Here is a 14910-nt window from a genome sequence, read left to right on the forward strand (position 1 = left end):
AGATTAATTCCTCCATCAAAGTCATTATGTACTAGCATTCTCTTGCCCAGCTTCCAGCAGGGGAGACCATCCCTGCAAGAGATGGTTAGCTGAGAAAGAATCAGGATCCTGAATCAAAAAGTCCTCTTACAATTCATTTGGAAATCAGCTGGCAGGTAGTGAAGGTCACAAATCACAGCTCTGATGCTGTTTCTGAAACATCATGGCATTTCAGAGAAAAAATGCCACAAAAAATTCTCTGCATGTCACTATGACAAGTCTTCCATGAGAAAGAAAAGGACATGCATGGCTTTCCACAGGGAGGTGACTGAAGAAACAGGAGAGCTGGGAGTCCTGTTGGCTCCCTATTGTCTGTGTCCTAGTTTATCTGAGTCTCATGCAAACCTTTAGTAAGATTTAGCAGTAGAGCTGAATGAACTATTGAAAGCCCTATTATTTTAGCATTTTTTTACTATTATTTGACCATCTTACCATATATTAGCATTAAAACAGACAAGATTAATCTGTCCTATGACCTGAAAACTTCTAGAAACTACAGTATTACCTTAAAATAGTAAAAAGAAAGGGCTTTTTGGTTAATAGTACATTATTCTAATGCATAGTATGAACCACAGAAACAAAACCAATAAACATGTACACTAACCCAACATGGTAATTACTCTGATGCAACAAGTTTATTTGGTATATTTTTCCTGCTGCACAGGACCACTGTGCATACAAATGGTTATTATATCATAGTCAAAGAAGTATCATATCTTCATCCAAAATTTAAAAAGTACTTAAAAGAAGCCATTTTAAGTGAAAATCACAAATGGAAGAGATCAAAATGGAAAGAAAACTGCAAACAGGAATGTGCAAAAGAGCATGTTCTTTGGGGAAAACAGATATAATAATAATGCACAAAATCAAGGTGAAAAACAGAATTTCCCACAGCTGTAGTCCACATGCATTAGTGGACTTAGAATCTTTACTGAAGAACAGAACTCTTCTTTCTTGCTGTTTTATTACCTTGGCAACATCTCCTCCATGTCAGCAATTACATAGGAGACAACAGTCCAAACAGCAGCACAGAGATTCATCTGGTTTGGATCCTGAACTGTCATCGTGTCCCCTTGAGAATGATGAAACCAGAAGTATTTATTGATGTCATCATGCAAGCTGGCACCTACAGAGAAAAATGGGCAAAGTTCCATTACAGGAACACAAATATTTAAAGAAGAATATAAACTTGAATCCGTTCCTGGGCTGTTTATGATTAAATCCACATGGAACTGTATAAAATTCCATATAATAACTGTGGCATGTGCACTTTGTAGGTTTTAGACTATTTGACTTGAGTGAGCATGAGGCAGCAAAAATTCACACCAGGGAAAAGCCAACTTTCCCTTGGGAGACTTGTTTCCTCAGCAACAGTATAAGTCCATTTTCCTCTGAAACTACCAGAGTCCTAGCAGGAATATCCCTACAGTAACCTCTCATACAGCAATGCTTCCCCTGTTCTTCATCCCACTGCTCTGATGATGAGTTGCAACTGAGTTATGAAACCTTTCCTTGCTGTAATTTGTTTGCTTCCACTTTTGAGCCCCTGTTTATCATGAGGATGTGCTGCTTCAGAGCAATTTTCCAGATAACCGTGTGTAACCTAAAGCCCAGGACTACATTCCTTTGACAATCCTGAATGCTCATCAGCTGGGGCAGAAGCAAAGTGGGTGAAACCACAGCTTTTCCTAGTCAGGAATAAGTGATTCCCTCTAGGGGCACATGAACAGAGAAAGGACTACTTTTCCCCAAGCCAGGTGGGCTCAGGGAGCACAAATAATGCTGGCAAGGCATCGCTCAAAGCAGACCAAAGCCAAGGTGACCTGGAGAGCTGCCACCCCACTGGGAGCCACAGCAGAGATGCTGGCAGGGGATTTTAACTCTAGCCATTCTCTGCCTGGTCCAGTCCCCTCTGACCCTCTCTGACCCCCTGTTCCCTTGAAATTCCTTCTCTCCCAGTTAATTACTTCTGCCTTTTCATTCCCAGTTTTATCAGCCTCTATTTGCTTTGTTGTAATCTTCACAACCCTTCCACCATTAACAGAATTCCACCCCAAATTTTGAAAACAAATAAATGTGACATATTTTTTTCCCCACCACACTGATTCACTGCTTGCAATTCCTTTGCATTGATTCCCTTGGCCTGCTCACTGACCAGGACTAGGAGATGCACAGCAGCCAGGGTAGGAGTCACTTAGCTGAACAGGATTCCCTCCTTGCTTGGTCAACAAACCCAGAGAACAGGCACTGATGTGAATTCAAAAGTAAGAGCTATAGACTGAAGGCAGAAACACAGACTGACGCGATTCCTACCATGCCAAGTAAGAAGGAAAACACGCCAGGATTGTTTAGTTATAAAGACAAAGTAAATAAATTATTCATATATTTATTTACATGCCATGGAAATCAGTATCAGATGATGAGGGTTTTGATAAACTCATGTGTGCTCCTAAGACTTACTGTTATGATTTTTCTTAGCTTTCCTGAGATGCCTGAAGGCTTTGAAGAGAATGAAAGCAAAATTTCCCACAGTACAACTGTAAATTCCTATAATACATATCTTTTGATCACTCATATAGTGATTCAGGACAGAGTGCAGCTCCCACTGAGTTTTTATTGCTGTAATGGGGACTGACCTGGATTGCTCATTTCACTGCTGTTTTAGAGAGAAGGAATAGAAAGGTAATGCATTTTATAATTCCATCCAAGATGAAGATCCCTTCATATGAGAGATGATACACAGAAAGACCAAATTCTGTAGCATATGGTTATGTAGTATTGTGATTGATTTTATTTTAAGAGGCTCTTCTTACTCTGAAATGACTTGTTTGCTACTGACTTGAAGCAATGCAATCCCACAGAAGTCACTGGATAGGATACAGGTGCTGAATTATGGTCCAATAATATTAGCATTGAATTTATGTCAACTTGTATTCACTTTTAAAATTTTATTCTGAATCTTTTTGTATATATACAACCATGGAAGGATTGAACAATGATAAATTCTTTAGCTGATGGGCTTCTGCACTACAGACACATTACAAGTTAAACCACTGAGGCAAACCCATTACAGTTTTTGAACACTTCTGCAAGACTCAAGACAAAATTGGTTGCCTGAAATTTATCACAGACATTTCACTAATCACAGTAACTATGCATTTACAGAGTCGTGCTTTATCTCTGTGAATGGAACAAGAACAAATACCTTTTGCTTTGTCATGTTTAACTCCCTGAAACACTGAAGACAGATTTTTTTAATCTCAATTGATTTTATAAATGAGAAAATTATCGGCTTCGACATCAAGCAATTACTGTGCAAGAAACATCAGAGTGTGGGTGTAGAGGGACTGGCCCTGCAGTCTCTTTCATGTTGTGGGCTAGCATCGAAGTCAGTGACCTGTAAACCTCTTATGATACTAAGGAAAAGACCCTCAGAAAGCAGTTTTAGCCTATGTAATTAGAAACAAAAGTGAAAATCCATGTTCTTGGCTTTCAGCACAAGAGCATTTTACAGCCGAGGGCCTCACGCAAGTGAAACACCCTGGGGCACAGATATGACTGTAAGCAATTTTCATGTCTTCTGCTCCAAACTTGAGACTCCTCCATGTTAATGTTAGCTGCCTGGAGATAATTATAACTTCCAGAGGTTGCCAGGCTGGGCAAGACACTGAGTAGTGCCCTTTTGCCAGCAAATGCATCCAGGACTGAGATAAACCCTTGCAGATGACCGTGAAGAGGGAAGTTCTGTGGGGCTCTGTGGACTGCAGTGTTGGGTTACCTCAATAAAATCCATGGAAACCTATAGCTCCTTTTTAAAAAAATCTAACACAAGTAGCAATGCTGTGAGCATGATCAGCCATCCTACAGATGGTGGGGGTGTAATGGTGCAGAGAGTGAGGTTTCAAAGGACATCAGCTGGCTGGCTGTTCAGTGTCCTTAACAGCCTCTGAATTATTAACCCTTCTCAAAGAAAATCTGCCTGAAAGCAAAACATGCCACTGCTAGAAACTTGGAAGTAACTGTGAAAATTCACCTAGATACAAGGTTTAAAACTCTAATTGCTAACTATTTTGTTCTTTAACCTAAAATTGATCAGGTTTCTTTAATTGTTCTTTTTCTTATGTAACATTTCTCTGGGGAACAACAGTCAGTAGCAAATGGGGATTTCTTTTTGCCAGCCACATGAGCTAGCAGTCAGGTAAAAGAGATGAGTAGCCATGGCATGAAGACCTATAAAATGTTCACTCACTCCATGCTATCCACCTAGAAAGGGGACAGCATACAGTCTTATAAGAGTCTGAAAGGTTTAATTATGTACTTAAAAATCCTCAGCTGCGAGGTGTTATGTAGGTATGTACCACATATCTAATTTTGCTTTCCAGGCAGAACCAATGCTCAAACAGAAAAACAAGAGGCAGGCTGGGTGCTCCACTGTTGTATTTTATGCACTTTGCTTTTTTCCTGTGTATGCAGAGCACCCATAAAGAAAAAAATTGGATGTTTGCCAAACAACCCTCTTTAATTGTCCTTTTTCAGTCTGTTCACATTTACAGTGATGCAAATCATATGAGGAACATTGCTGTCCAAAAAGGAAATCAGTGAGAAATTGCTTCTAGCTGGATGTGGTAGGTGCTGTGGCATGGAAACAGGGAATGTTAAAAACTGCTGCCAAAAATGCTGTACCTATTACTTGAATGCCACTCATGATCCCTCAGGGTCAAAAACTGGGACAGATTGCCCAGAGAGGTTGCAGAGTCTCATCCTTGGAGATATTCAAACCTAACTGGACATGGTCCCCAGCAACCTGCTTCAGCTGACCCTGCTTGAGCAGGGGGGTTGGACCAGAAGAGCTCAAGGGTGCCTGCCAACCTCAGCCATTCTGTGGCACTCTAACACACGGTGCCATTTTCTTGGCTCATTCAGACGTTTCTTAGAATTGACACATCATAAACAAATTCTTTAACTCAAGTTCATTCATGTCTTGAGCTCATTTCTTGAGTCTTCGCATAACCTGCTGATACATACATAACATACATACATTACATGCATAAGGCAGGTAAAAGCAGCTGCTTTTGTAACTGATACTGACAATGTATTTTTAGTAATCAGCTCTCTAAGAGTATCTTGATGAAAATACACACACATGCACACTGAGGAATTCAGAAAAACAGTCCATCCCTTCTAGCTTCTGATCTCAGCATGAAATGCACAATGCAAACATTAATTAGCTGCCGATAAGAACACTGGCCTGCCTTACAAGTGTTCACATTAAACACCGATTCTTCACACATTAATAAACTGCCTGACAATTTTTTCTTGCCAGCTTAAGAAGATGAGATGCTGCTATTGAGATAAAAGGAGGAATGAACCACAAAATGAATGATGAGCATGTCAATGATGACCACTGCTTCTTGTCAATCTCCATCAGGCACTACTGGCTTCATAAGCACAGCTGTGGTAAGTCATGATTAGATTAAACTCTATTGCCAGATATTTAAGCATTTGAATTATTGTCATTTGTGCAAACAATTACTGGAAAAATAGTTATTGGTTATCAGAATGATTACAAAGGCAGTTTCCTTAAAACACAGATATCTTCAATGGGAAAAGCATACAATAACTCCAGAGTATTTTCCAGTGTAAAATATTTTGCATTACACTCCTCTCTACCTTTTTTTTTTCCTTTTCTTCCTTATATCCCAAATAACATTTAATTGCCAAAGGAAGTAAAACATGAGTCTTTAAGTCAGTACCTGTTTGCTGTAGACCCCTATTAATGACTTCCCAGATGTCATTGCTTTCAAGTAAACTTCACAACTGTCCCATGAATCTTTCAGATACAATGGGAAAATTTCCACTGTTTGTATAACCTCTCTTGGGTGTCCTGGATCTTCAGTGTTACAGTTAGATCACTGAGATACTGACCTCTACACATATGTTACCATATACAGTGAAGCTGATATACTAGTGATTTATAAAAAAAAAGTATATAGCTTTTTTAAGTTTCATTTTACAGTAGTCCCTAGAGGAGATGACAGAATTGCCACTCCACTATTTTACGCAGTATATATACCTCTCCAAACAGAAAAGTCTCCAGCTTGGAAGCACATACACTCTAAACAGACAAGAGGGACTGTAGGATGAAAGAGGCATGCAGAGATGAAACGGCACATTCATTTTCTCACAGCAGCTGAGAAAGGAATAGATGCCAGACATCTGAGCTGAGGCCAGTGCCCTGTTGAGCAAGCTCTACCTCCTAACAGCAAAGCTGGAAATGCTTTAACAAGGGATATTTTGCTCAGTGTTTCCAAGAGTTTACAAGTCTAAAGGAAAGCTGTTGTGAGGTAGCACGTGTGTCTCTCTTACATCTTCCAAGAACCTATGTGTTCCAGCTTCACCTCCCTGTCAAGACAAACCTGCATACTATCAAAGGTATTGCTTGTAGTGAGATGTCAACAGAAATACCTGATCTGAAACCTTATTTTTATTTCTGCAGTGATTTTCCTGGCTATAAAAGATGGATTCCTTTCCCCCCTCTATCTATTAAGGATTGTTTTGCTTCCTACTTTTTCTTTGAGAAACAAGGAAAACTCTTTTACTTCATTGTCAAGTTTATTCTAATCTTGGACACTTTTAATGCCAATGACACTGTTCAATGTCATTGGCATTAAAAACTACAATGCCTTGAAAATAAAGCAAGACCTTATAAAATACATATGTCCTTTTCCTTTACATCAAGTACTTAGGAATAACAAAAAGAGAGGCAGAGACATCACAATCTTCTGTGCAGTTAAAAACCACTACATATGAGAAAATCATAAATACTTAATTTAAGAGCATTCTCCTCCTTGCACTAGTGCTAACTCAGCTTTGTTTTCCTACACATCCTATGAAATGGGGGTGAGGGAGTACACAGATTTTCATACTGTAACAGAATCAATAGCGTCTCCCTTCTCATAGCTGAAGCATTGCTGCCCCACACATTTTGAATGGCCAAATTTCAGGACAGAAGTGGGAAGAAACATGACTTTTCCTTCAAAGGTTATGTGTCAAAGACCTGTCAAAGGAAAAACAGATAAAAGATAGGAACAGGAACACCATTTCTTATTCTGTTTTTTTTTGGGGGGGTTGTTGTTTATTTTATTTTATTTTATTTTATTTTATTTTGTGTCTTTCTAAAACCTGGCGAAGTCACAAATCTCAAGTGGTCAAGGAATGAACCTGCTGCAATGGTAGTTGTGTTTGGGATGGGCTGGCTGGAAGGCTCTCCCTGTGCCATGGCACCCCTGATGCTGCAAGCCCCGTGGAGCACTTGGCTGCTTGTGCTAGGTGTTGCACAGGTTTTGTAAGCTGCCCTCACTTAACCACAGTCTGCAGAACTATTACTGCAATGAAAACTCAATTATTGCAGGCATCTATTGCATGTATTTTGGTGCTCATATTAACCTCTTATTTTGTGGGATAACCTGTAGTTGACAGCTGGCTTTAAAGCCAATTATTTCATTATCTGTTTTTCAAGTAAGCAGAGGCAATGGAGAATGCTAATGGTGTTTATTGGGGTGCTGACAGCATTAGTTCTCCTGTCATTTAGTCTCAAATGATGAAATTACAGGCTAAGTTGCTTGAGTTTCATGGCTACAGACACTGAAATAGTTTCCAGTACAGAGCTTATAAATAACATCAGAAGCCCTGCTGTTTCACCTCCTGAGTCACTCTCTCAAAAGTCTTTAAAATTCATGATTCAAAAAACAAGGCAGAGGAAAAGCTTTCAGTTGGTTGTTTCAGTGGCTAATTAAATGAGACTACAGTGTAAAGGAGACAATATGAAGTGTGCATTATTTCTTGTTTTGCTTAATGCATTTGAGAATTAATCCTCCGGATACACTAAACAGACTAAATTACAGCTCAGGAGTATCACAGTTACTTTTGCAATGCATTAACCTTTCACTTACTGCTGCAGAGGACCAGTGACAGCTGGGGATCCAATCTAAACTCGCATGAAATCCTGAGAAATGAGGTCTCAGGGAAGGAAGCAGTTCGACTCCATAGAGCACAGGTTGACTACTCTAAAATTACATCTGAAACAGCCCTTGACTGGAAAGAAACCCCCACCAAAATCCAAATAAAGCTTCAACAGTAAAAGGTACTTGAAGTTCTTCCTATACTCATACAACCTCTGTCTTAAATAAGCAAGGCTCTTTCTTTAAAAAACCAAAAGAAAATAAAAGAGTAATTCTCCCTAGCTGGCGTTACCCAAACTTGACCCCACACTTGCTGTCTGGATTCCTGGGATGGAGAGACCCTTCACAGGGCCACAAATTACATTTTTCAACCTACTTACACATCTAGCCACAGCTCCCTGTGTGTGTGCCTGAGCATTTCTTGTGGGCAACTACTGTTCTTCGTGAGCTTTCTTTTTATTTACTGTCTTCATTTGCCTTCTTCATGCCGTTGATGGCTTAATACACTTTTATCACACCCTCACTCAGCAGCTTTTTCCCAAGCTGAACCTCCTCATGCAGAAACTATTCAGTATCTCTGAGGACGTAGGCTTCTGACAACTCTTCTTATCCCTTTTCTAGTTGTGCTTCACTGTTCCTGAGATGAGAAGTCCAATACTGCTGCAAACACCAGCCTGTAAATGGACTTGTGATGTGACTGAGGCATACCACAACACATCATCTATGGAAGCTTTTTTTCTCCCTTCCTTCCCCAGCTGCATGAAAAACTGTTTTTTACAATCCCTGGGTATTGAGTTGACAGTTTCAGACAGTTATCCACAGTGATTTCCAGATCATTCTTCTTGAAAATAAAATGGATCCTGTTGCTGTGTATGCATAGCTCACTCTGCATTTACTGACACAAAAATGTCACTGGCTTTTGTAATGTTTCGGCTTTTTCTGCTTAAGATTACTGTCACATTTTCACAGTCAGCATCAGTTTTGATATGAAATATTTTAAGTAGTCATCAGCAAACTTTGCCAACTTGCTATTCTTACTGTTCACTCCCTTTGTAGATAACATGGAGGTTTGTGAACATCCAAAGTGCCAAAAAATGTGGCTTGGCAGCCTAATAAAGCCTTTCTCCATTATGAAGACCGACAACTTATTTCTACCTTCTTTTAATCAGGTATTACTCTGTAAGAGGAAAACACCCCCCATCTCACAGTAGCTTCTTCCGCTACAGTTCTTTGATCCAGGAGCTTTTGAAGACTCAACTGTACTTTGCTGACCAGATCCAGCTACAAAAATGGTTATAAACCTCTCTGGAAAAGCCTTGCTAGATTGGTGAGGCATGAATTCTCTCTTCTGAAGCTACACAGACTCTACAATTACTTTTGTATTTTCTGTCTTGGCTCTCTGACCACCCTGGTTAAGTGAATCACTGATCCCTATTTAGGGGACTCCCTACTTAGGGCATATAAATTTAGAAGGGCTTTATACCTTCATTCAATGTCTGTTTCTGTTTGTTTATATTGTGTATATTTTGCTATACTTTATTTAATCTGTACTTTCTTTAAAATGAGATATATAGCTACATATGCTATGCAGGGATGACTTAAGCTGATAGTTTTAAAATTGGCAGTTGGCTTTATAAATCCTTTATATTTTATGCTCTCTTTAAAACAATGTAAGCAGGATGAAAGTCATTGCAAAATCAGGAATTTCTCTAATTTATAGTTCTTTTACATGTGTTTGTTTATGTCTCAGCTCAGTGAAGCAGTTAAAGATTGAGCATGTGATTTATTTTAATGCCATTAAGCTTTAAATGTCACACACAAGGGCCAAGTGAAGACTGAGACCCATGAAAACCATCTTTCCTAGCTAAATGTATGTATTTAGGTATGTCTCTAGACTCTGTATAACTGCACCATGTAGCTGACATTATAAATTTGCTTAGAAACTCAAAGTATTGAAGTGCTTTCTTCATTGTCCTCTGCTAGCTAAAGAGCTTCCTGCTAATGGCCAGGGCTAGGGCATCATTGCTCCACACAGCTCCAACAACTTCCAATTCACCCCAGAAATGTGGTGGAAACAGGCATCCTCTGCAAGGTTTGAAGGTCAGATGTAGGGATTGGGAACCATGAAAATGACCCACGCGTCAGGATTTAGAGCAGTGTTTCTGTTTGCAGCAATTGTCTGCATTCAATTAAATTTTTAATTCATTCAAGAAGCTGCCTTGCATTTTACAATCAATGGAACTATTTCCCAAGCCAAACTCACAATCAAATTTAAAGCAAGCCTTTAGGTCTGCCTTCCCAGAAGATGCTGGAGATAGAGGAAATGTGCAGGTTTCCATTGGCTCTAACCTTCCCTCCTGGATATGATCCCAGCTGGATGTTTAATCACAAATTTCCTGCAGGACCCTTCCCAGCAAGTAGTCGACTACTAGAAACACCAATACTCATAGGATCCGTCTAAGCAGAACTGCCTTCTGCCCAGATGGTCAAAAAAGGCAGTTAATGACTGTTCTGGTGCTTAACTAGTTATGATAAAACAAACCAAACAGTCACCCCACTTTGAGTAAAGCACGTCCTAAGCACACTGGAAGTCTGTTACTTTTTATATCACCACAACTGAATCTGCATTTATACAACCACACCAACAGGATGAGCAACAGTTTTTACTGTCTCTACTTTTATGCCCCATTAAGACTATCCAAGTCTTCAAACTCATGGTGGATTTTAGATGTAGAACCATTAGACAAAGCTGGAAGAATACACTATGCCCACAACAATAAAATATCCTTTAAAATATCTGTGGTTACTTTGATTAATGCCTACTTGAGTTTTAAACCAGTAAGTTATTTCATAACATGTTAGATGCTCCAGATATTGGTGATGAAATATCTCTTTCATTTGATCTACAAACCAGTGTGTGTTTAGCTAGTTCATTAGCAACAGAAACACAGAGACGTTCTTGAATAAAAGTTCAGAGCTGATCTTATTGTAACGTTCAGGACTATTCAGATGTGGGAGTTTTCAGTCTTTATGTTTAGGCTTCAGAGAACCACAAAGCCTGTAACTCCAGGGACACTTTCTGGGGATCCAAAAGGCTTTCCAAGAGGAGCACAGCACTGCAACGTTGCTCCCTCCACACCTTTCTCAGCTGGCCCACCCACTGTCCTAGGCACCTCAGCCTCGGGCACAAGTCACCATTAGGGTTAGGGTCAGGGTTCAGAGAACCACAAAGCCTTCCTGTTTTGGTCTACAGGTTATGTTGTCCAATGGGTGATGAACACAAAGTAGAAAGAATGAAAATGATTCAATGTTTTAAGTGACAAATTGCAAAGCTGCAGAGAAACAACACATTTTACCCAAAATAGAAAAATAAATTAAGGTACAGTGATGACACCAGCTACAACACTTGTTCACAATCACAGAATCTTTCTCTGTTTTCATGTTTCAGGAAATTACATGGGGTTTCTTTAGGAAAAGAAAATGGGAAATTAAAGAATGTCTGTCCTTTAAAGGAGGAAAGTAGAGAAAATCCTCACACCTGCTGTGACTCTGCAGTGTATCACTACTTGTATGTGCGCTCTGGCTAATCCACAGAGCAGAACTAATCCTAGAGGAAGATAAAGCAAATAAAACAATGTCTCTAACCACCATGATTCTTCCAACCTGTAAATTTGAGTTGCTGTGATAGCTATTTGGCCATGGTGCAAATGCAGTGAGTGACTTGTCAAAATGCAAATACATAAAGAGTGAAACAGAAGTCATATAAGCTCAGAAAGAATGCTAAGAGAAGTTGACAATTAATTTTAGGTTGAAAGCTTAACCTGCTTGCTTTCAGTGAAAGAGCTTCAGTCCCACCAGTGAGCACAAATAGCATTTCCTTTAAAGACAGGCTTACTGCATTCTCTGTATTACTGTGCACAGAACATGCTGTTTTCTTATACATTTGAGGGTTTTTTTGTTTTGTTTTGTTTGGTTTTGTTCAAATTAAATCTATATGCTTGAAGGCCTCATTTAACACATGGAAAGCAAAGACTGGTTGGGTGAAACTTTACAGAAGCAGAACAGGGCACCAGTGAATCCATCAAATGCCAAGATGTTGAGCACAGCTTTGAGTCCTCCTCCAGAAGCCATCTCATTATCTCCATCACAATCATAATTTTTAACAAATCAAGTATCAATACATGTTTTTTCACTATTTGTGAATAAAAATGTCCAGGCCCCATTTTAAATTCTATATATGTGTTGCTCAGTGCAGCCTTTATAGAAATTTCATAAACAGCTCCATAAGGCATAACATTTTACATGATGCAACAAATGCAGATAATTTGGTAACAGTGACCAGACTCCATACAATACAAAGAAACAAGCCTTGATTAATTTAAATACTCCCTACCATCCTTCTAATAAATTGTGCTCATGCTAAAACTTAACACAATATTTACAGCTGTGTCAATTGAAGTAATTTCGATGTTTTTTAGTCAAAGAAATGAAGCACAAGGACTCTCTCGTAAAGCTGTTTATAGTCCTACATTCAAACACCACCCACTAATGCAAAGGGGGAAAAAGAGCTAGTGATGATGATTTCTAGTAGACTAGAGCAAGATTATTACTGAATGATTAGAATTATTTTAATAGAGAAAAGTTAGAATTTAATAAATTACTTTAAAAAACATCTTAATCTCTGCATTGCTACACTTGCTTTTCACAGGAGAAAGACATGCTCCCCAAATGCAAGTTTTCATAACCAAAACCCATTAGATTATTGGTTCCTTTCAAATATATACATCAAAGACCTTTTTTACACAGCAAACAGATACATAAACATAAACATATACCAATCTACACATAGTTTAGAACCTTTCTGGAGCCAGATGTGCATTTGCTCAATAGAATGACATGCTATAAACTCAAAGGACTGCAGTGAGTACTCAGTCAAACTGGAAGTAAAAGCCATACCTAAAAATAACATCTAGATGAAAATTTTTTAAACTCTGGCCAATATTTATTTTACCTTTACATCTTCACTTTACTTTTACATCCTGACTTTAAAACTGACAGCCATCTGATAGTAAAAAAAGAAAGAGAGCATGATTTTTCTCATTTATAGGTCCATCATTGCAAAATAGTCATGCATGATTATTGGTTGAATAGTTTCCATTTCCCACTCATATAAGAGCTCACACAAAAGAATAAAAGCTAGCAGGTCTCGTTAGTCCTGGGTAGTCCAACCTTAGCCTTGGCTATTATCAGATTCTTCAGAAGAGGTGAAGAAAAACGACTGCCTTTTGAGAAATGCAGCCATTGAAATTAGAATGCACTGAGTGAAGAAGGGAACATTTCCCATCACATATTCTTTTTAGGGTCAAAAAAATAGACAAGTGAGATTTTAAATAAGTAACTCATTCCAGGTAAGTACAGCCAAATTGTTTCCAGGCTGACAGACCACCACTATGTCTTACCACTGCCAGCAGGGTCCACTGCTGTGACTCCAAAGGTGGCTCTGGGTTTGGAAAAACACAGTGTAGCAGAGAAGGCAGTAATAATTGCTTTAATAATTAGATTCTTGTGCTGCGTAGTGAGAGTCCAAGGCTTACCTGGAATTAGATGAAGCACCCAGAGTGCCTTTACCACTATCTATTTTAGCAAATGGAGCAGCCAAATATCCACTCCTTGAAACAGTGGAAGAGCAATAACACTTTTCCCAATCTCAATTAATTTAAAATGCACTGAAAATCAAAAAGAAAAAGAGAATGATTGGGGAAAAGCAGCAAAAGGCATGGAATAATGCTATCCATGGCAGGGACATGTATTCAATACTGCTCGATTTCTTTTGCTGCAGAAAGGATGCTCTACACCTGAAACAGGGAGGCAGAGGTTTTCGTCCAGGTAAGATGCAATGAGGGCTGGGGACAAGGACCAAGCCATGACTTGCAAAGCTCAGGGAGGTGAAGCCAAGAGAGGGATAGCTGAGGAGGACCAACACAATACACAGAGGCAGGAGAGCTGGCTCAGGAGGCAGGAGCTCTCATGCCTGTTAAATTATCACAGGAGTGTGTCTTAGCAGTCTCATAGCTCAGGCCCCAGGGACCACATGCAGTCCCTTCCTTCTTGCTCTCCAATTAGAAACTTGAAGTCATTACTCAGGCTAAGGGATAGTGAAATTGTCACTGGGTTGAGTATACTGAGTGAAAAAAATTTTAATCCAAGATGATGTTCTCAAAAACAGAGCACCATGTCTCAAAATCATTTTATCATTAACAGATTTCCTGGCAGCTACTTGTGTGACCAAAAGAGAGGAGCTTCATGGAAAAGCGACAAAAAGAAAATGACATTTTTAACTGTGTGATGATCCCTTCTTTCCTCCAAGCATCCTGAAATAAAAGACATGAATGCAGAGCACTTGGAGGCTTCAACAGCATCCAATGCATATGCTTTTAATGATGACTTCACATGAGCATCTGCCCTAAAATCTAGCCAGCAGGTCTTGGTGGACAAGAAACGTACCCATCATAATTAGGAACTACAGGAAGAGGCAGACAGACTAAGTTTCCTCAGTGCTTTCCATTTAGCATATCTTAGGGATTTAAAATTAAAGATGTGTATATTTTGGACTGTTTTCAAGATTAAGATGTCTAAATCTTGTCGATTAGTTTTAGCTGCACAATGAAATCTGTTTCTTAGCTTGAGGTCGGAAGGGCTAAAATCATTCAGGCCAAGAAAACAAGCTGCTGCAGCAGAGTGTGGAAGCCCTGACACGTTCAGCCTGTGGTTCTCACACTGCAGCACAGCAAGAGAGTGAGAGCTCCCCTGTCAGACCTGATCTCCTTCATGCTGCTGGCAGTTACAAGCTCAAGAGTAATGGTGGTTGGAGCACTAATAACAATTTCAAGGCTGGCAGTGGCAGTTCTGT

General features: G+C 39.4%; 1 protein-coding gene across 1 annotated transcript in view; it reads right to left on the minus strand.

Moving 5' to 3' along the window:
• Positions 1–659: 659 nt before the first annotated feature.
• LOC103798714 (carboxypeptidase Q-like) overlaps positions 660–14910 on the minus strand; it is a 54223-nt gene continuing 39972 nt past the window's right edge. The window contains exon 4 of the mRNA XM_009070995.1: positions 660–1165. Coding sequence (XP_009069243.1) covers positions 1005–1165 — 161 coding nt within the window. The 3' untranslated portion in view covers positions 660–1004. The remainder of the gene's footprint in view (positions 1166–14910) is intronic.

The sequence above is a fragment of the Acanthisitta chloris genome, unplaced genomic scaffold (assembly GCF_000695815.1).
Source record: "Acanthisitta chloris isolate BGI_N310 unplaced genomic scaffold, ASM69581v1 scaffold16403, whole genome shotgun sequence".
NCBI lineage: Eukaryota > Metazoa > Chordata > Aves > Passeriformes > Acanthisittidae > Acanthisitta > Acanthisitta chloris.